This window comes from Prenolepis imparis, unplaced genomic scaffold (genome assembly GCF_030444845.1).
Source record: "Prenolepis imparis isolate NDT839.2.m4 unplaced genomic scaffold, iyPreImpa1.0 SCAF_7, whole genome shotgun sequence".
NCBI classification, from domain to species: Eukaryota; Metazoa; Arthropoda; class Insecta; order Hymenoptera; family Formicidae; genus Prenolepis; species Prenolepis imparis.
The window spans coordinates 15,063,208-15,085,951 of record NW_028141165.1 but is presented as its reverse complement, the minus strand read 5'-3'; the positions used below and the strand labels follow the sequence as shown (position 1 = coordinate 15,085,951).

The following is a 22,744-nucleotide window of genomic DNA, read 5'->3' as shown; positions in this document are numbered from 1 at the left end:
GGGTATTAAATAATTTTTTATCTTATATATATATAATATATAAAAAGTTTTTTTTTTTTAAATAAGCATAGTGTTTTATTAGCTTTAAAATAGTTTTTCTTAAAATTATTTTTCACAACTTATATAAATAATTAATTAAAAAGGCGTTTTCCTCTGTGAAATAAAGCCTGCAATAACTTACGTAATAACTTTATCCAGTTAACGCATGTATACATGTATATCATATCTAATCTGTCATATATCTAAAATATTGTATATTTAAATGTAAGTATTTTCGCGATTGAAAATTGAAACTGATTTTGATCGATCCAAGATTGATTAATGACGTACATCATCTCTGGCAATAAAAGACTTGAATTCATAGTAAAATAGTGATTAATTGTTCCTGGATGGATCAAAATCCGTTCACTTGAAAACGCTAAAAGACTGTCCGCGTCACAATCACGATACGTGGCGCGATTAGTCTCTATTCTTATTTTCATTCAGAGTTTCCATGCCCAACCCTGGCGATAACCTCGTCCAAGATCTTCGCCAGTTCTTTGTTCTCCTTAGTTTTCTGTTCCACAAGTTCGGCGAGCGAGTTACTTTTCAGTTCTGCTTTCCTTATCATCGCATGCAGCTTCACCGTTTCCGTCTCGTTTTGCTTTCGTATTCCGTCCAACTCCAGATTAGCTCTAACATAAAAATAAAAAAACGATTAATACACACACACACACACATACAGGGTGCCCATTTGAGCTAGGCAAATATCTCAAAAAGTTGTTGGATTCGAAGGGGGACGTAAGATGGTGCCATTGATGTAACCTTGGATAATCATTTAAAGGTCATTTTCAATTTCTTAAATGGAAATCCCTATTTTTCAATGCATATTGTAGCTTATCTCAAGAGCTTTTCAAAACACTATAATAAAATTTTTTTTAGCATTTTTCGAATTATAAAAAATTTTCGCTTGAAGTTTACAGTATTTTGACATAAAATACAAAATATCTTGTAAAATATTTAGTTTTCGACTATCTTACCTTAATACCTTCATGCATAAAATAATTAGACAAATCAATTGGTGTAAAGAAAACGCATAGTTCTTTTTAAGAAAATGTATGCAATTTGCAACATATTTTTTCTTAAAAACAATTATGCGTTTTCTTTACAGTCCAATTTATTGGTCTCATTTTTGTGCATAAAAGTATTAAGGTAAGATTACCGAAAATTGAATGTTTTACAAGATATTTTGTATTTTATGTCAAAATATTTTATCTTTCAAACCTCAAAAAATACTTAATGGAAAAAAACTTTATTATAGTGTTTTAAAAAGCTCTTAAGGCTCCTGGGTGCTCACCGCGGCCATATTGGAATCGTGACGTCAGAGGCGAGAAAACACACTCTATTTAAACTATTCTTTTCCCTTGATAGTCAATCAACAACTGTAAAATGATCGAGATATCAGACTTTGACATGCGGAATGACTGCGCATGTGCAAAGACCAGAAGGACTGGGCCTCATAATATTACATTTTACAGCTGTTGATTGATTATAAAGGGAAAAGGATAGTTTTCGGCGTTTTTTAGAAGTGTATTAAAGAGATCTTAAATGTTATTTTATGCAAATATGTTTTTATTTAGAAATGGCATCTAAAAAAAAATAGCGTGTGTTTTCTCGCCTCTGACGTCACGATTCCGACATGATCGGCAAGGTACCAGGAGCCTTAAGATAAGCTATATGAATATGTAAACAAAAATAGGGGTTTTTATTTAAAAATTTCAAGTAAATTTTACGTGGCCTATTTATAGTCACACTAATATTACTACTTAATGCGTCACTTAAAGCCCTACAACTTTTATTTGAAGCATTTTTCTCAAAAAGCTTTTGTTTTCGAGATATGTAACTGTTGCTGGACTTTTGGGACACCCTGTATATATCTGTATCTGAAAATATCCGACTGTTACATAATAAAGTGTAAGTGTCAATTGCATACTTCTCCAATTGAGCCATCGCGTGCTCCTTCAGTTGATCATATCGCGTTTCTAACGTTTTTATAGTATCCACATTTTCCTGAATACTTTCTTTTAATACAGCTTCGTTATTTTTGTACACCGACACAACTCCTTTGAGTCTTTCGTACTTTTGATGTACATCGTTAAATGCCGCTTCCGTGTTAGTTAGATGATGATTTGCAGCTTGTAACTCTTCTTGCAACTTTGCCTTTTCCTGTTCGAAGTTTGTACGATCTCTTTCACGCTCTGTGAGTAATCTGCTGATCGATTTCTCATATTCCTCCACAACAACTCTAAAAAAAAATGATTTCCATATTTTATTCTCACGATTTAGATAAGTTTATATATATAAGTTTTATTTAAGTATTTATTTATATAGAATATATTATGATGAAGCATATATTATGATACGTTGAATAAATCACTTACGTCATTTGAGTTTTGGTCTTTACTTCTTGTGCCATTTGTGTCTGTAGTTTATTAATTTTTTCCTGAAAAACTGCTTTCTGCCTTTCCAATTCGGCTTCGTGTTCCTTTTTCTGTTTCTCTAATTCCTCTTCTAATTGTAGCACTGTTGTTCTTACAACTTCAAGTTCCTTACTCATGTCTATATCGGTGATAAGTGGTGTGTCGGATTTAGGCTCGTCTACCGGTTGCTCCTGAAAAAAATGTCATCTCATGATAGATTTAAAACTTAGGCCGGTATTCATAGTCCGATCTTATATTTAAGATCATCTTAAGTCTGATCAGAGATTGACTTAAGATCCCATTCAACCAATCAAATGGCTACGTAGCATCTCAAACTCGGACTTAAGACGATCTTAAATATAAAATCGGACTATGAATACCGACTTAGATATAATTTTTCATATATATGATGAGAAATTTTTATTTACATTTTTCTCTTGAGCTTCTTCTAACTTTTGCACCGTTCCGCTGGAAAGAGGACTATAAAAGAGCAGCCTATCTATAGCTGCTATGGCAGGATTACGTTTTGGTGTACCAACATCAGGAAGTGGCGATTCGCTCTTGCCATTTTGTTTTTCTTCGTTTAATGATGGAGCATTACCTTGAGGCAACATGCTTGTATTCGATATTAATGGATCGAATTTAACGTACAAAGATTCTGCTCTAAGACGATCCGTATGCCTAGAATTGCTTCGTGCTAACAAGAAGTCAAATGTCGAAGGATCTTGGAAAACTGCAAAACATTATCATTCAATTAATAAATCTTACAAGTTTGCGAAAAGAAGTCTTAATAAATCCAATACACTTACTTTCATCTGTTGCACTGGTAAATTGATCTTCCGCAAGTCCCTGCGAAAAATTGAGTAACTCATCAGTGATTTTTTCCACTGTGAATTCAAATTCTTCAAAATCTGTTTGTTCGGTGATCAACGACGAGGTAATACTTTGTCGTTGAGGGTCAAATAGTTGGCACTGTTCTTCGTCCAATGCAAAGTTTTCGTCTACTTCTTGCAACGTAAGTGTACGATCGAGATCTTCTTCGATGGTCTGCTTTTTAATAGCATCCGTCGAAACTGCGTTGTCCACGATATTTTCTTCTTTTACACTAATTACAGTCTCTGATGGATTACATTGTTTTTCTATAATACGAGTCTCATTACATATCTCTTTTTCGGGTGTAAAAATCTGTATTTCATTCAATATTGCATTATTTGTTCTTTCTAAATCTTCTCTAGCGACATTAGTCTGCGAGTATTCCTTAACTTCCAATATTTTTGGTTCTATAATACTGGTTTTGTTCAGTTGTTTACTGTCTTCTTGGTTATCTGACACAACGCAATTATCCAATCGTAGCGAACCTTCTTCGGTAATTTTATTTTCTTCCGGTTGAACAACAGGCCTATTTATATTTATTTGTGATGATACACATAACTTTTGGGTATCATTTAATGATGTCTCTTGTCCAGATTTTGATAAATCCTGCGCACTATTTTCCTTCGACTTACTATCTGTATCTTCTAACGATAACGATATGTTGGATATACTGAGTAACGAAGGACCCTCCGCATATTGCGTCAATGAAGATATGGATGGAACGGAAACCTGGAAAGGACACAATTTTGGATTTTCCAATATTTCAACGTCGCGACAGTCTTCTATTCTCTGTTCTTCATCGAATCTGATCGCATTGGGAATTGAATCATCAGACGAAACGATGGTTGTTACATTCGCATTATTCGTCAGCGGTGAATCCTCTACGACATTACATGTCTCAGATCGATTAGTTGATGTATTATCACTTTCTTGCAATGGAATACATTTATCGATCGATTCCTCTATCTGCGGCGCTATTTGTTCCTCCACCGAAGCCACAAACTGCAGCTCTTGAATAGGAAACGTGTCCTTAGACGATAGACCAAGAGTATTCGTTTGATTCAACGATACATATGTAGTCTCGTGCGATTCGGAAGGATTCACTTGCGTCTCAATCACTAGGGTCTCGTTGCCGGCAGTATCTGCATCCGGCAGATCCTCGTTCAGGGAACAATCGCTCGCGTGAAACGGCGTCTCGTCGGTAGCCGATGCGAAGGTCTGATCCTGACTAAGATCCTGGGGAGCGAGATCACGCTCGCTTTCCAAATGGATATCGGCGCAGGCGGCGATCAGATCCTCCAGGCCGGGTATGTTGGAGTTGACGTAAGACGTGTCCGCGATGTCGTCCGAACTTTCGAGGGTCGAATCGGGACATATGCCGCTGCTGCTCTTGGTGCTGAGGATGCTGCTGAGGCTGTGGAAGCTGCTGGCAGACGAGAGACTCTCCGGGGCGGAGCAGAGGTTCTCCCTGGGGGATCCTACGTCGGCGAATTCGCGGGCGAAACGAACCTTGACCTGATGCTCCGCTGTCTTCGACTGTCCAGGACTGTCGTTGCCGCTCTGAAAGATAAAATGCGCGTCAAAACGTGTTTGACAGATGTTTCTTTCTTTATCTTCTTTCAAACAAAGCGTTCGACTAAATACACGCAGTCACACCAGAAATCTCGTAAGAATATTCTACAATGAGCCTGACTTTTTCATCTCGAGCATCAGAAGAAACCTTTCTCGACACCTTTCTTCGACAGAGAGAGATAAGAGTGGAGATTTTGATAGAAAACGCCTTCTCGATAGTTTACGTCGCGCAATATATACCGTCATCGGCGTAGGAGAAGTTCTTGGACTTGTGGTAGCGCGATGCAAAAGTTTGTTGATATATTCCATGCTGTTTCGATCGAACGAAGGAGTCCGCAGTTCGCGAAATACCGAAGTTCACTGGGAACATTGCTAGACTACGTCTCGCTGACGATCAGCTGACCGGGTCTGGCGATTTCTTTCGCAAAGGAAATTGCGCAACTATCTCTCGCCTCGCTCGGGCTAATTATAAAACATATCGAGAGAGAAAGGATCCTGGCGTGCGGCTGATTCGCTGCCACAGTTTCGCTCGCCTTCGCAAGAGTGATGAAGTGACACGGTGGACGGAAAAACGATTGCTCCACATATTCCTCGAGAGAAGGAGACGCTGGAAATCGTATACATTCACAATCAGTTTGTGACTCGGAGGGCGGGTTATAACGGTATTAAATACAAAAGCGATTAAATGTACAGTCGTGAACGTGAAGTCATTGCGGAAGATTATTGAAGATCAAATACGAGAATCATCTCTACAAAAAATCTGTGACGTATCGTGACGAGACGTAAATTTTATTGAATTGATAGATCTGTTCGTTTTAGCTGAACTGGCTGCAGTAGTTCCAGTGTTGTGCTTAGATTATTTTAAAATTAGCTAAATAAAGATGAAATGAAAATATGTAAATACATCTTAGATAAAATGAAGATGATTTTGTTTTAAATGTCTATATAAAAGATAAATTATATATCTAGATAAAAGATAAAATTATATGACGATTCATCTAGATTATCTAAAACTTCCAGATAATATCTGGGTTATAAAAAAAATATAAATTATAAAAGAAATCTAAAAATATATTCATATACTTTTATTTGTAAATTTTTATCACTTACTGCTTAAGTTCTACTACTTTTTATGTGCTATGACTCTAAACCAAATTATCTGAAAATTATTCTAGATAATTTAATAAAAATAACACTTTTTTGCATCTAACAATAAGATGCAGATATAGACATATTTTTATTATCTATATAAAGATAAGATAACGCCAAAATTTCATCTAGATGATCTATATAATTTTATTTAGATAACAGCAAACACTGCTAACATCACTAACTATTGTAAAAGTGGACAGGAAAGAAAATATCCTTATTTTTATATATACATGACGCTAGATAATAATAGGCAGTTAAATGCAGAAATCATATTTGCAAGCGATTTTATCTCTCTAATTAACTGAGTATCCGCACTGGCGAGCAACACAATTCTTGCGTGATGCAACAAACGAGATATGTAAAAAGAAATAACAACGAAATACTTTGTTATTCCATGGTAAAGGATGAAAACACGCGCAAATTATACCTTTGAGAGAGGAATCCCCATGATCTCTCATCAGTAAGAGGACTTCCACTTTTGGCTGTCACTAACGTGCAACGGTCTCATATTTTAAACGCGAGTTCGAAGATAAGTTCAAAGAGTTGTTTTCACTTCTCCTTCTATAGTACCTTTACCCTAGACACTGATAATCGTTTGCCGATGTAAATATTACATTCCGAACATTAATATATCCTCTTTCTGTCTCTTTCCTTCCATCGTAATAAATACCGAATTAATAATTCGTTATTACTAGAGCAAAACATATCCGATATTTTATACAGGATGTCCCAGAATTTAACCGACAAATTGCGGGAGCATAAATCTATAAGTGGAAATAAGAAAAAAAAAATATTATATGAAGTTTGGCTAGAAATGCTTTATTACAAAGTTATAAACAAATATTGATAGAGAACATGAAATAGGCAACAATGGATTTTCCATTGCAGAGAACATTAATGGAACGATTTAGTTAACGCATTTCAAAATGTCGTTCTTGCGCGATAATACAAGCTTTATTCGATGTAATACGGAATTTATTGTAGTACAAAGAATCCCGTACTATAATTCTATGTGAAATTGGATTTCGATTAAATCAGCTGATTTTCTTATATGTTGTAGCTTATGACCTGCTGAATAAAAGATGTACATGTAGCCTCAAAGTTAAATAATGAATATAGTTATTGAGCTACAGCCAGTCAAACAACTCGAGTTTTTCGTGTTTTACTTGCTGTAAATCAGTAACTGTCTATTATTTATCTTTGAGCCTATTACATTTTTTGTTCAGCAGGTCATAAGCTACAAATACATATAAGAAACAATATACATATAAGAAAACCAGCTGATTTTATCAAGATCCAATTTTATATAGGATTAGTGCAAGGATTTTGAACCTAAACTTTGTAATAAAGCATTTCTAGCCAAATTTCATATAACATTTTTGTCTTATTTCCACTTGTACAATATGCTCCCGCAATTTATCGGTTAAATCCCGGGACACTGTATATATTCGTTATACTCGCGAGAGGATTTATTAGCGTTATTTATTATACCTTCAGAGATGAACAATTGAAGATGGTACATTGGGACAATGTAAAAGACAAGCCTACTTTTTTTGCAAATGAGGTCAATAAACAACAGAGATACGTAAGACGACAAAGTAACACGAGTTAACACGAGTTTCTTCGCGCTCCTTATTCGGTGCTTTCTTGACATCGGGACTGCAACGCAACCATCAGGCAATGACTCATTCTCATTTGACCATGTTAAGAAGCGGAGAGGCTTCAGAATTATCTCGGGGTGTGTCTCTCTCTCTCATCCCTCTAAAACGGGACAACCCCTAGTTCCGAGTTCTGAACGAGTACTTAAGCGTACCTCTTGACACTTCGATACAAACGATGGTGCTTTTTTTAAGTGACGCCACTCCAAATGCGAAGATACACCCAATTCTTTATCACAATTATAGCGTCATTATAGTATATCAGGTCGGATATTGACCTCTGTACATGCAAAAACATATCGATTAATCAGTAGAGAGAATTATCGAATAATTACACTATAATGTATATAGAATTCTTGGTTAACAGAAAAAAAAAATTAACAGAAACTTTATTAAAAGAGTTTTATCATCGACGAGTGCAAAGATAAAAACGCAAATGTTACGATACAGATAAAAAATACATAGGAGTAGAGAAGTAGAGGATAAAGGAAAGGGTGATGGAGATCTAATGAGCCTGGTGCTAGGCTGGATGCAAACACCTTAGCTAAGTGCAAGTGATGAGGAGAATGAATCATCACGATCTAATTGTAAGTATCAGGAGAACCTGTATCACTCACTATAAGATAATCGTACTACTACTATTAAAGGAAAGTGGTTGATAAGATTGCGATGCGTCAAGACGCGACAAGTGTCAAGTCCCTCCCTGATCAAAACACAACTCTATAACTAACGCATCCCTAACATTACGGAATCTACGATTTGATGACGTGATTCCGTAATCCGTAAAAAAAAAAGTCGAGAGGAAGATGTTCCACGGAAGTGGGCGCAAAATTAGAGAGGTCAACGGCAGATATTTATCTCGTCGAAATTCTAATATTAGCCCGGCGCGTTCCCTAGTCGATACTCCAGAGAGGTCCTCCACCACCACCACTATCAGCCACTACTATCAGCAACACCACCACCACCACCACCACCACCACTATCACCAGTATCGTTATCAGTTGGAACGTCGTTCGGCGCACGACCGAACATGTGCACGCGCAAGGAGTCGTCGTCGTCGTCGTCGTCGTTGTCGAAGAGGAAGATAAAGGGGGCAAGATGTGGGGGATGATGGTGTGTCGTCGCCTGGCTTACCTTTTTACACAAGAAATTCACGGGATAATTCTTACGGGATAATAAACTCGGCGACGTCGCGGGAGGCTTCACGCGACGATGACGATGACGATGTCGTTACGCGTCAACCGGACTTTCGGCAAAAGCTGCGCCACGAGTATCATCGCCTCCGCCGTGATGCCACGATGATGCATTACTGACGCTAGTACAGTACAGTGGCCGCGCACACGCCGTACGGGCATTACACGCCGCAAAGATCGCCAACTATGGAGAAAAGTGGTGGGAACGCAGAGACGACTCGCTTCTCCGGTCGTATCGAGCCGCGTGAAAGTCATCGCGCGACCAGGGTGGCGCTATCTGGAGCGAATACGGTTATACTCGATGACGGAGTGTCGTGAGATAAGAGATAAGGCTCAGTCCGCACAGTACAGAAAGTATCGAGAATAGGAATAAATTTATTATTAAATATTAGGAATTATTTTATTTCAAAACGAGGAAACGAAATGGACTATAACGCACGATGCATTGAGAATTAGAATTGAAATTAAAATAAAATATTTTGGTAAAGATAAATAAATAAATAGTGAGTGCTGATTATTTTTTATAAAGGATATCCCAAAAATAAACTGTAAACTTCAAGCATTATAATTCGAAAAGTACTGAATAAAAAAAATACTTTATTATAGTGTTTTGAAACTTTACATGGCCTTAACAATACTGTTTATAGTCACACTATAACATTACTATTTAATGCGCCACTTAAAGCCCTCTATAACTTTTATTTGAAACATTTTTTTCAAAGAACCTTTGTTTTTGAGATATTAGACTGTTACAGAACTTTTGGGACACCCTGTATATATTCCTTATTTAATTCTTATGTTTTTGATCCTTTTTCGGAAAATATCTTCAGCAACTGTCAATACAAATTAATTGCATTGATCTTATAAATTGTTTTAGAGTTATATAAATCATTTTAATCTTGTAGAATTATATGTAATTTGTATGATTTTGTATTGATAATCTGTTACATACGAATTATTTGTATTTGTTGAAGATGATACGATTATGCATAAAAAAATAATTAGCGTACTATTTACCGCTATTATCGGCTCTTAATTAGCCCGTTCATTCTTATAAAAATATTTAATACCAGAACCTTTCACTTCCAGTTTGAAATAAAATAATTTCCCTCTAATTTTCCTATTCCTAATATTTTCCTATTGTACGCAAGACATACATCATCGAGTGGGTGGTAATCATATAGCGATTGCTAATAACGGGATGAATTTTTCAGACAAAGACACAAGGATATATCCTCAATGCGAAAAAAAGGGATGAGACAATTCGATGAAAACACGAACAAATATCTCCTAGATTGCCGTGGATTTATTACAACACCTGTAATATATATATTGAGCATTAATTAACGCTCCATCGCAATACATGTGTGTTTATATATCGTTATTAATATACATAAACACATAGAGATGTAAATCTTCTATAATTAAAATAATCAATTAAAATATATAATATAAACTCTATTAAATAAATTCTGGAAATAGATATATTCCCTTTATATACATACATATATATATATATATATATATACATATAGATATTATATATATATATATATGTGTGTATATAATATAAATATAAATAGATATATTTTATATATAGAAATATATTTTAAATATTTTTCAGTTCGTTTTATAAGAGACATATATTTTATGTGAAATTAAATCTAATCACAACATTACTGAACCAGATAATGTATCATATTGCATATATAGATACTTCACATTCGTAATAGAGACTTTGCATTTTTTTATATCACTTTATATATCACTATTACCCATAGTTAATTAATCTTATTTAAAATTATGTAAAATTAGTTAAGATAGCTTTCAATATGTGTCGATATTTTTAAACGTGCAACAATAATAAAAGCTAACGTTTCGATGAGTAACCTTAGAGAGATCCTATGTATATCAGCATTATATATATATATATATATATATTTATTTATATATATATATATATATATAAATAAATATATTTGTAAAATCAATCTCTCCGAAGGTACACACACTGGAAAAAAATTGTTAACTTGACTAAATCGTTCAAGTAAATGCTATTTTATTAATTGAACATATATTAGAAAAAAATATTAATAAATATTATATTAATATTAAATAATTTAAATTAAATACAACATAATAAATCTAACAAAACATGTATTTGACTTAAATACTTATATATGTTCAATTAACAAAATAGTAATTTAGTTGAACGACTTACTTAGTCAAGTTAACAATTTTTTTTCTCAGTGCAGGGGGGGAACTAAAGATAAAAGTTATTCTGTAAGATAAGGATCTCGAGATCTTGAAAGAACAAATTCGCGAAAATCGCTCGTACACAAAAATTTAAATTTAAAAATATGTTCAAATATCAACAAATCTCTACGAATAATTGAGACATTTTTTTGCACTTGCAACCGTGTTTTGAACATTCATAATTCAGAATGTATTACGTGCAAAAAATATTCCAGCTATCTCGGATAAAAAACGCATTAAAAGGCGTAAGCTTTTTTTCTAGAATCGTAGAAAAAACATTGAAAGATTTATTATTAGTACCGAAACTCGAATTTATATCCGCGATTTCAAAGAAATGCTCCCGCATGGCGGGAAGCGAAACTTATTTTTGTTTCAGACTTTTCTCTCTCTTTCTTTTTCTCCTCTTTCTTCCTGGAGAGAGAGACGTACGGAGTTTATTTATAGATATGCATTCTATCTCCCTGGTCTCTGCCTATCAGAAAAGAGAAGAGCGCAAAGAAGAAGAGGATGAAAGGAAGAAGCTTGCATCTCTCTCTGTCGGCTCCATCGTTATTATTTCCGTATTATTTAATTCCATGCAGATGAACGTGAAAGAAGAGTAAAGTGTCGATGTGTAAGAGGGCATAACGTTTATTTTCGTCCCTGCTTTCGCGGAAATAAAAAAATCTCTCAATTAATTGCATACAATAATATAAAAATAATATGAAAGGCAAATAACGTGGCGTTAATGACGAGAAATTTTTGTTAATAATTCAAGTAATAATTCATTTAAAAAAAAGAGTACCTTTCGTCGAGCAGGATGAATCGGCGGCGAATTGTGAAGCGTCGCGGTTATTTCTTTCAATACGACTCTTGTGCCATCGCGAACGGATCCTCTCGGGCTTGACATCGTGTAGAAACCTCCTCTCGATGCGTAGAAAATTTGTCTCAATAAATCTAGTGCGAAATAAATCGTGGATAATGTCACAAATAATTTTATTAACACAAATATTTATATTTGAACGAGAAATAAATTTTTCACAAAAAAATATTAGAGAAAATCACAGAAATATCTTGTCTAAATATCTCATCAAAAATTTGACTTGCTAAATCTAGTGCGAAATATTGTGGATAATCTCACAAATAATTTTATTAACACAAATATTTATATTTGAACGAGAAATAAATTTTTCACAAAAAATATTAGAGAAAATCACAGAAATATCTTGTATATCTCATCAAAAATTTGTATTGCTAAATCTAGTGCGAAAAAAATAATTTTACTAACAATATATTTGACAAAAATATTTATATTTGAACGAGTAATAAATTTGATGAAAATATTAGAAAGAATTTCAGAAGAAAATATCTTGTCTCTTATCTATATATATATATATATATTGTTCGTCGAACTCGTTCGCCGGATTCCAATCCCCGATGCGACATTCCGAGTGATCCCCAAGTATAAACAAACACCACTTCCCTTTGTTCTCTCTCGAAATAGTTGAAATGTGTCATATCGTTTTTTCAAAATATAACAAAATATAACAAATATTGGTTATATAATTTTTAACCGATTTTTTTCGTTATCAAGTTATCCCTTAGAAAAAAATCGTACCACATGGTCCCTCGAGGAAAATATTCCATTCGCAAATATCATCGAGCCAATGAAGAGCATAAAGGGTCAGCCCGTTCCCTCTTAAATTTCCTCAGGGAAGAGCGAGAGAAGAAGATTCGAGAAGAGACAAGGTATCTACTTACGAGAGATATATACACGCGCACTCAAAAAAACGATACTCAGACACTCTTCAACACGTCACTCCGGATGAATATCGCGACCGGCGACTGGAATCCGGCGAACGAGTTCGGCTAACAAAATAATTACCTCGGACTGGGAATTGATGCACACAGCGAGCAATTCGTGGTCACACAAGGATCACGATCGGCTTTTGACTAACGACTAACGGCCGCAACGAGGTCGTTTCGACACAAACTTGAACGCGAACGCAGCAGCCAATCAGGAGGCGCCGCCGCGCAGCGCCACCTAAACCTTCCCGAACAGCGGTATGAGTACCCTCGAATATCGCATCGCCAATTCGATAATCGATTATCGCGCTGACAATCGATTTTTGTTCAATTTGAAGTCAGAAGCCAGTCGTGATCTTTCCCGCCTGCCATCGACAGCTGTTGCGCCAACCGTGCAATGATGCATAATTTAATTCCCTTCCTCAAGCTCTCCACGCGCTATTTGTGACAGGTATATGATTTAATTAAAGTAGGAATAAGCTCTTCCCAAGGAGAACAGAAATGTCAAAATGATGTCAATTTGATGTCATATTGACCAAATTTATGTCATTTTTTGATCATTGAAATCTCGATCTCGGAAATGACTAAAAAATGACTTTTTATATTGACTTATTTTTGATCTTTTTAATTTTTAGAAAATGTGATGTATATTTCTCAGCTGTGTATATATATGCTTATTATTATAAAGATGTTTAAAAGTAATCATTTTCCATATTCAGATATTGTTGCAGTTCGCAGAAGAGTCTATTATAGTTACTGATTAAAAACTGAATTGCTGATTAAAATATTATTTTAAGCGACTTACGTCTTAAATTTGCGTCTTAATTATTTTTTTCAGTTATAACATTGACAAATTATATTTATTTTTCTTTTAATACAATAATAATTTTTTATCATTAAAAAATAATTAATTAATAATTTATTTTAATGTGGAATATACTTTATTTTTTCAAAGTATTTATTATTTTTAATATATATATATATATATATATATATAATTTTTTATTAGTGAGTGCTCAGTGTACGGTGTCGTGTTATTGAAAAGTTGTATTCATATTTCGTGCCTGCGCTGTTAGCGCATATCACGAATGCATTGCGACAGTGCGACACGTACGACTTGCGATAGTGAGCTTGCACGATCTTGTTCGCAAGTTCGCTAGACATTTTTGTTGAAGGCGTATTAGTGATTTCAGAAGTTATATAATAAAGAAGTGATTTTTTAAAAAGTGATTTTAATTTTAATTGTTGAAGAAGGGGGAGGTCTACAGAAGATAAAATTAAAATGTCGAAACAGTCTAAGAAAGAGGTAAGACTCTCGATTGCGTTACTTCTTTTTCCTGGTATGTACTAAATGTTGCACGTAAAAATTAAGATCATTATCTTCCTATTTATCTATTCGTTCCTTGTGACACATTTCTTTTTATTACAACACTAACCTATTTTTTCAATAAAATACTTTGTCATTTTTATAGGTTATATTACACTTGATCTCAAATGTTTAATATTGTATGTATTTATTTATCAATGAGAGGTGGTAATATTATAATGTAGGATAACACTATAAACATTTCACTAAATAATAAGTATTAATAAAAGGTAAATGTTCAATTTGTTTTTATTAAATTTTAAGAAACATATGCATGCACCTATTAATATATTTGATTTTTTGCTTATAAACACAAAATATACAGTCGCATACTCAACTTTAAATGAATTACTTTTTAATTATATGAATTGTAATGTTTAATATATTTTATTTTGGGCAATAGATCTTGTCATGAAAAGAAAATTATATGCTCAGGCTTCTAAAGCCAATGCTAAACGTTTCCATGAAGCTGAAATTGAGGATCAATTGATTGAGATGGAAAATATATTAGATGGAGCATGCTCTAATCCCTCTCATGTTTTACCTGCTGTGCACATTGAAGAAAACCATAATGTTCAGGATAATGATTTAATTGTAGAAGACGTATTACATAATCCACCAAATCATGAAATTGAAGATGCTGAATATAGTGAACACAGCAGTAGTGATGAAGCAGAAAACGAATGTAATATTGAATATTTGAGAAATCGTCCTATTAATGACATAGAGGCATATTTATTGAACTTTTTAACAGAATGGGGTGTTCGAGATGTATCATTCAAAAAAATGGATAAGCTTTTAGCAGGATTGCGAGTTATTTTCCCTGGTTTGCCAAAATCATATAAAACAATTCTTCATACTCTTCGTACTGTGAATATTAAAGAAGTTGGTCAAGGTCTAATGTGGTATAAGGGTATAAAAGTTAACCTTGATGAAATATTAACTGAAGACTATTTGCAAAATAAAAATCAAATTATAGTGGATATTAATATCGATGGTGTTCAATTATATAAGAGTGCAGATGATCAATTTTGGCCAATTTTAGGTTGCCTTAATGGTGACAAATTTCCTTTTATAATCGGTGTATGGTATGGGCATTCAAAGCCTGATGATTTAGAAGGATATTTATCGGATTATATTGAAGAAGTTAAAAATTTGACTATTAATGGTTATGAATTTAATGGTGAAAATATTACTTTTAGTATAGGTAATTATATTTTAGATGCCCCAGCTAGACAATTTATTAAGGGCATTCACAATCATAACAGTACATTTTGCTGTGAAAAATGCACAGTTAAAGGTGTTAGACATAGAAATCGTCAAGTGTTTTTATATGATAATGCATCTCTACGTACGGATGAATCATTTAAAAACAGAAATCAACCAGAACATCATAAGTACACTTCACCTTTAGAACGGAATTTACAATGTGGAATGGTGTCCACGTTCAGGCTTGATCCGATGCATCTCGTGTATGCAGGAATTTTTAAGCGATGGTTACAGTTTCTCTTTGGAATCATTGTAACAATGGGCAAAATTAATAACAGAGCTAAATCTCAATTGTCTCTAGAAATGTTACGTTGTAGTCCTTGGGTGCCTATAGAATTCAATCGTCGACCTCGATCTTTTTATGAAATATCTAAGTATAAAGCAACAGAATTCAGGCGCATCTTATTGTACGATGGTGTGCGAATCTTTAAGAACACGCTACCTCCTAACACATATAAGAATTACTTACTTCTACATAGTGGAATATATATACTGTCCAGTCCAACTCTAGTGCAAAATCCAATTATGCTCAATGCTGCTCAAGAAATTTTAAAAGAATTTATAAAGCACTCGTCTCAGATTTTTGATAAATGTTTCGTTGTTTATAACGTTCATTGTTTAATTCATTTAGTCGATGAATGCCGAAATCATGGAAGTTTGGAATCATTTAGTGCTTTTAAGTATGAAAATTTTATGGGCATTATGAAACGACATTTGAGATCTACTTACAAGCCTTTACACCAATTAATTAGACGTGATGCAGAAACCAAAGGACGGTTTGTTACAAAAAAAAAGACAGATGAGCCCAATAAAATTTTGTTGAAAAATCAATATAATGGAGATAATCATTTTGAGGGAGAACAGTTTCAGACTGTTGTTTTACATAATGTTACTCTTACTAAGAACGAAGCAAACAGCTGTTTTAAAACTAAATGTGGAGATATTGTAATCTTGGACAATGTTATCCGAACACCTCAGAATCGAATTTTCCTAATAGGATATAAGTTTATAGAACAAGAAGATTATTATAATTTTCCTATCCCATCTTCTGAACTTGGAATTATGAAAGTATCTCGTTTACAAAGTCACAGAACGGCTTATAAAATTAAACATTTTCTTTGTAAATGTGTTCTTTTTCCTGATAATGAGGAAACATTTGTATGCATTCCTCTTGTACATTGCAACACTCAGTAGAATACCAGTAAGAACTTTTATTTTTTAATTATATTTTATTTTACAAGTTATTGATTTGCAGCCTAATATTTTATTGTTCTTTTCAGTTCGCAGTTGTGGAATTTGATGATTCATGTGATGAATCTCAAACACTAATAGAAGTAATTCCTTCCAAATGGTTATTTGATAATAATACTAAATGCAAGTATCCATCTAAAAAAGATAAGCTTAAAACTACTCGTTTGGTCATGTCAAAAATAGATCCAGGACAGGATTGGGATATTTATAATCTTCAATTTCATCATTACTATAGTAAGTGTGTAACTTTCGGAGATGTATTATCATATATTTTGTGTTTGAATATAAGTTCTTTTAGTACCAATATACAATATACTTAAAATGTAACTACATTTTGTTTCATTAAAAAATGAGTTTCAGTATTATGTGTATTTTATGTTATATCTTTACGCATTTTCTCACTTGCAGGTACCTACAATACTGCTCTCAAAGCAGCCAAAACTGTTTTAGAGGGAGAAGTTGCTCAAACAGAAGCAGAAACAGATTATACTCAACCAAGAAAAAGAAAGAAGAACAGAAGATACATATCATCTTCATCAAATGATGAAGAAGTAGATGAGTCTCTATCAAATGTTCCTCATGGTACAAGTAGTGAAGTACCTGCACCAGATTCTCGTCTTTCAAATAAATTGAAAGTACTTCTTAAAAATAAATCTATGAAAACATCAGCTATATGTCAACAAAAAGAAACATCTGTTGGAAAATTATTCTCTCGTAATGAGTCACGTGTTAAATCTTCAAGCCTTTTAAAGTCAACTAATACATCAAACAAAAGTCCGATACAGCAGCATTCTTCACAAAATAAGGGTATGTCCATATTCTTATTTCGTGAGTTATTTTTGTTTCTATAATTTTAATAACAATCTTTTTATAATCTTTTATAATTTTGTAATCTTACAGTCTTTTTATCATTTTAGTTACACAAGAAAAATATTTATCTCCTAAAGACTGTAACACACAAATGTCAGAAAAATTTGTGACCGCAGAGCCATCGCAATCAAAAAAAACCAAACCTCTCAATAAATTGCACAACATTTTTTCACATTTAAACAAAGAAAATTGTCGTAATTCTTTTAATAGTAAGTTACTTAATTTCTAAATAATAGTGATTTTCCATGTTAATTATATATATATTGTATATATATATATATATATATATATAATATACATATATTATATATTGTATTATATTATATTTGTATTAATTATTATATAAATTATATAAATTCCGTTTCTCTTTTTTGTTTCTTGCATAATTGATTTTGTGGACTGTTACAGTTTTTGAAAAAAGCTCATCTCAATTAACTTTGGATTATAATGAACAATCCGTAATATCAGACAGTTCTTCGACGAGTACTGTGTCTGTACATGTACATGATGATATCTCAAAGAGAAAACAAAATGCTTTCTTAAGAGACGATAACAAAGAAAAGTCATCTCCGGCCTTTGATGATTGTAAGTGAATTGAACATTTTTTTCTATCACAATTTTCTGAGTGCACTTGCATTTAAATTAGAATTATATGTATATATTGCATTTGCAATATATATATATATATATATCTCAATTGTATAGTTTTTTTAAATTAAGTTAAAATTTTATATGAATTGATTTCATAAATATAAAATAATTTGTGAATTTTTTTTACTACATTTTATTATGTCTTATTCAATCACTAATGGAAATAGAAATAACAATTCTAATTTTGATTCAGATGATAAAAACAACAATGATTACAACGAGAATTTTACAAAAGATAGAAGTGAATCTAGTGTTTCAAGAGATGAAGAAATAACTTTAACGCCAATGGATAATAACAATAGATCATCTCCAAATTCACCACCATTGCAAGGTAATATGATTTTCCCAATAATCTCACTTTTGAGAAGTGGTTTTGCACATTACTTTTTTCCTAATATATATTAATATATATTATATTTATTTCAGGTTTATCGAATGCAGATCGTGATTTGCTGACGACGACATTAAGCTATTTGAAGAAGCTTCATGGTAATGATTTTTTTTGTACTAATTTATATAACTGCAGTTATTACGTATGATACATTTTCTGATCATTAATTTATATTTTCGTAGGACCGGTTGTATCTAATCTTGATAGAGATTTGCTTCGAGATGTATCAAGTAAGCTTGACATAGTACTAATGAACCAACGTCGCATCTTAAATGAAATATTTCCTGGAGAAGCTGTGATAGAGAGACCTGAAAATTGCCCCCCCCTTCCATTGCGAGATGAGAAGTCATTTCAAACATTTAACGAATTTTTAAAAGATAAAATTGCTTTTTCTCAATTTGTAAGTATAGTTGATCTTTTTGGGTATTATTATTTATATATTTTCTACAATATATGAATTCTTCTTTTTAGCATTTATTTCTTTCTTTAAAAGTCAGCTTGTTGAAGATATTTGTTTATTTCAGATCAACTACCTTAATGCACATATTGTTGATGATTCTGATCAGTGGAATGCTGCTATTCGTCTCATGTCCATCGTATTACACAATGAGCTTGCAAGACAAATTAGTTGGAAAGGAACTAAGGGAGTGAAAATCTCTTTTTATGGAACTAGAATCAAAGAAGCTTTGTTTTGTAAGTTTTTCTATAATTTTTTCTTATTTTTAAGATATTAAGTCCTCTGATTAATCATTGTCATGTATTAAATTATGAAAAACGAGAGATTACATGAACTTTTCCTTTCTTTTTCTTGCAAATTAATTTATTTCAGTGATCAAAGAAATCAAAGAATTGCTAGAAAGACTTACGTGATTTTTCGTTTTTAACTTAACACAATATTCAATATAATTGCAATAAAATTAAAAGATCACTTTTTTATTTCTTGTCCATTTCTGTTTAGGTGCCATAATGAGCCGTTTTAAAAATGAATCATTGAAAACAGCTGAGGAGTCTATGAAGCGCTGGTTGAATACTTCTGGTCAACGTAAATGAAAGAATGATAATTTTTACTGTGCAATGTTTTTAAAAGTGATATTTATATTCTCTACTATATACTTTAATATTAACTACTTTAATATATTCTACTATTACTGTGCAATAATAACGTTTATAAATGATATTATTTGTAACATGTAATATTATTTGTGATATTAATAATAAATGTATCATAAACAGTCAAATATGTTTATTAATTACTATCTTAATGTCTTTAGCAATAATTTTGAACAGTCAAAAAGGAATGTCAAAATTACGTCATTGTGAACATCAAGACAACATCAAAATTTTATACAATTTGATGTCATTTTGACAAACTAAAATTTGACCATATTTATACATCAATTTGACATCATTTTGACATTTCTGTTCTCCTTGGGTTGTAATCAAATAAGATATTCTATATAATTATATATATGTATTTACTATGTATTTAATATTATATATTATATATATATATTTATATATTAATATAAATATTAATATATTTAATATATTATACATAATTATATATTTAATATATAATAATCATAAATAAAATGGGAGCAGACTAATTAAGAGCAGAGCGTTAAACATACTGTGAATTTTGTTTTCTTTCTTGTTACAAAATTATTTATTTCGAACTCGTACGCTTCGACCCTGATTTCAGACAATAATCATATATATTTAAAAATTTATTTATAAATTTCCAGAAGATGATTCTCTCAAAATTTTGAGACGGGCTCGCATTTATTTTGTTATTCGTGCAAAATTTGGATACGCAGTTTGTATATAATAATTCTTGACGATCTCGATGCGATCTTACAATGAAAAATATAAAAACAATTGGTACAATTTTTTTTCGAAAATACAAGAATAATTGTTTACAATACCGTAAGATTTTATTTATCAAACTCTTCATACAAATATATATGTATAAACCGCCGCGTTTTATTACTATAATACATGCCGGGCAGTGCAAATTTTATTATTAATCTCTTTTTTTCGTTTTTATTTTACCGTCATACTCGGTCCACTCGCTCATCTCTCTCGTCATATTCTTCTAACTTAAGAGAGAAAAAAATATTTTCTTTTTAATAGATTCTCCAAAATATACATATACATAAAAAATACATGTATCCGGCACAATAAAACGCTGCCGTAATACATTACATTACAATACACGGTGTATAAAAAAATACTATATTCACATATGCGCTCTCTCTCTTTCTCACAAAATCAGATAGAAATATATATTTATTTAAGGACACTTATTTTTGCAGGCATAATATTTCTCTTTTCTTACGATTACGTTTGTAAAATATTAAACCTAAGTTAAGCCTAATCTTAATTAATATTATTAGGTACTGTGACCTTCAGTCCAGATCCAGAGTGCGATTTCGTATTGTAGACCTTAGGAGAGACTGGGATTCCTCTTCCGCGACAGTAGTGGCGAAGTGGCGAATGCAGTGAGCCACTTGCAGGATGCAAGCTGCTCCCACGGGAGTTCGGATATTCTTATCGCGCACTCTCTTTCCTGGATATGATAAAGTGCTGCCGCAGCTATGTGACTGTATGGAAACTCTAAACAACCCTCATCTAAAGTCGCCAAATCCAACAGTTGAGTCGCTTGAGAATATTGCAGTCCACTGTATTGTAGATAGATAAAAGTGTTTGGTCTGGATGAATCGCCTGATTCAATTTGCATGTAAATATTGAGCCAACCTGGGGCAGTTATCGGAGACAGATTCCACCCAAGTCCTTTTAAGATGACTAACTCGATCCCCTTTCCCAAAATCTCTTCCTCTGTACAGAGGCTCCGTCCGTAATGTACGCGAATTCCGTGATTTTGGATATTTCTTCAATCTGTAAAACATATGAAAACACTTTATTTTCGAATTGACTTATTAAATCTAAACGTATTTTTAGAATGCAAAAATAAAAATTTATTTGCATTATTTTCAAACAATTAAACAATTAAAATTGAGTACTAATATAGGCATGAAAAAAAAGTAGAGAAATTTACAAACCTTAAATGCAATAAACAGACAAGTTATTCCTATGAAATGTAATTAATTTTTGGGCAAATCATGATGAATAGACATCTATCTATATAGTTCATAGCGAGATAATATCCCTTTGTTTGTACATCTCGCAAATTTCAATCAGCCAATCCAATAAAATCGCTCTCATCTATGGCTGCAATGTTGGATGCCTTTGAAACATTTCTAGATCTCTCTGAATTAAACTCTTCTCATCTCCATGGCACATGTGGGACCATACTTGAGTGCCATCGACCCATGGAAGAGATGGTAATGGACTAGGTCTAATGGATGTGCTATTAGAGGCTGATGGTGTTAGAAAACAAGTTGAAGTTCTCAAATCCGACCATGTGCTGGTTCATGTTCCTGCTCCTCCTTCAATGGCGACGTCTGATGCTGATGGGGAGTGCATGCAGCATTCACTGATGAATGTATATTATGACAAGATTCTGTGTACGAGACGTGAGACAGTGCTGCTACTTTAGTAGGTGGATATATGTTTTCCAAATCCTCTGAGAGAGCTCTGTTGTAGGTCTCTTGCGTTTTAAGGATAAGTAATAAAAATATATGTATATAGAGAAATAAATATATCAATTTTTTTACTGTTTTAGGCAAAAATTAAAAGCTATAGCATCATCTGCATCCAATACATGGGGCTTATTTTTATTGGTTTTATTACTTGGATATGCTCTTGTAGAGGTACTTAGAGGATTGTGAAATGCCAGCAAACCTGGATATACTTCAAATTATAGTTATTTTAAGGTAGCAAAATTAAGCTTAGACAAATGCGAAGCAGACGAAACAGTATAGATGATATACTTGAGGTATACAAGATAATATTATTTATAAAATGCATTTGTCCCACACAGCAATTTAATATTGCAGCAATTCTTTAACCTTGTTACATGGTAATATTTGCAAAAT

General features: G+C 32.8%; 2 protein-coding genes and 1 pseudogene across 9 annotated transcripts; 1 reads left to right on the top strand and 2 right to left on the bottom strand.

Moving 5' to 3' along the window:
• Positions 1–47: 47 nt before the first annotated feature.
• On the bottom strand, positions 48–13,142 carry LOC145938991 (uncharacterized). Of its 3 annotated transcripts, none has more exons than XM_083042975.1 (7): positions 13,028–13,142; positions 11,948–12,099; positions 3,269–4,892; positions 2,888–3,192; positions 2,421–2,650; positions 1,973–2,284; positions 48–674 (listed from the first exon to the last, which is right to left on the bottom strand). In XM_083042975.1, exons 2-7 carry the CDS (start codon positions 12,050–12,052, stop codon positions 479–481), a joined length of 2,772 nt encoding a protein of 923 aa, XP_082899101.1. In that variant the 5' UTR covers positions 12,053–12,099; positions 13,028–13,142; the 3' UTR covers positions 48–478. The 3 variants fall into 3 exon arrangements, with proteins under 3 accessions (XP_082899101.1, XP_082899103.1, XP_082899102.1); XM_083042977.1 differs by lacking the exons at positions 11,948–12,099; positions 13,028–13,142 and adding exons at positions 6,484–6,640; positions 7,548–7,688; XM_083042976.1 differs by lacking the exons at positions 11,948–12,099; positions 13,028–13,142 and adding an exon at positions 5,145–5,455.
• Positions 13,143–14,034: 892 nt separating this feature from the next.
• LOC145938581 (uncharacterized) lies at positions 14,035–19,971 on the top strand. 5 transcript variants are annotated; one of them, XM_083042316.1, is made up of 10 exons: positions 14,035–14,254; positions 16,864–17,068; positions 17,243–17,641; positions 17,752–17,913; positions 18,113–18,289; positions 18,549–18,686; positions 18,782–18,844; positions 18,929–19,146; positions 19,271–19,439; positions 19,705–19,970. In XM_083042316.1, exons 1-10 carry the CDS (start codon positions 14,231–14,233, stop codon positions 19,794–19,796), a joined length of 1,647 nt encoding a protein of 548 aa, XP_082898442.1. In that variant the 5' UTR covers positions 14,035–14,230; the 3' UTR covers positions 19,797–19,970. The 5 variants fall into 5 exon arrangements, with proteins under 5 accessions (XP_082898442.1, XP_082898438.1, XP_082898439.1 ...); XM_083042314.1 differs by lacking the exon at positions 14,035–14,254 and adding an exon at positions 16,578–16,784 and having other exon boundaries at positions 19,705–19,971; XM_083042312.1 differs by lacking the exons at positions 17,243–17,641; positions 17,752–17,913; positions 18,113–18,289; ... (3 more) ...; positions 19,271–19,439; positions 19,705–19,970 and adding exons at positions 14,421–14,544; positions 14,718–16,784 and having other exon boundaries at positions 16,864–17,005.
• Positions 19,972–20,753: 782 nt separating this feature from the next.
• Positions 20,754–22,676, bottom strand: LOC145938230 (G1/S-specific cyclin-E-like; annotated as a pseudogene). The gene is made up of 4 exons (XR_014425694.1): positions 22,640–22,676; positions 22,500–22,559; positions 21,809–22,422; positions 20,754–21,644 (listed from the first exon to the last, which is right to left on the bottom strand). The product of XR_014425694.1 is annotated as a G1/S-specific cyclin-E-like (transcript).
• Positions 22,677–22,744: the final 68 nt, after the last annotated feature.

Bases quoted from the DNA above. Each gene is read 5' to 3' on its own strand.
- LOC145938991 (XM_083042975.1), bottom strand. From the start codon at position 12,052: ATGTCAAGCCCGAGAGGATCCGTTCGCGATGGCACAAGAGTCGTATTG. The intron at 4,893-11,947 runs GTACTCTTTTTT...TTTATCTTTCAG, and splicing joins TTCATCCTGCTCGACGAAAG to AGCGGCAACGACAGTCCTGG. The intron at 2,285-2,420 runs GTAAGTGATTTA...ATTTTTTTTTAG, and splicing joins AAGACCAAAACTCAAATGAC to AGTTGTTGTGGAGGAATATG.
- LOC145938581 (XM_083042313.1), top strand. From the start codon at position 14,726: ATGAAAAGAAAATTATATGCTCAGGCTTCTAAAGCCAATGCTAAACGT.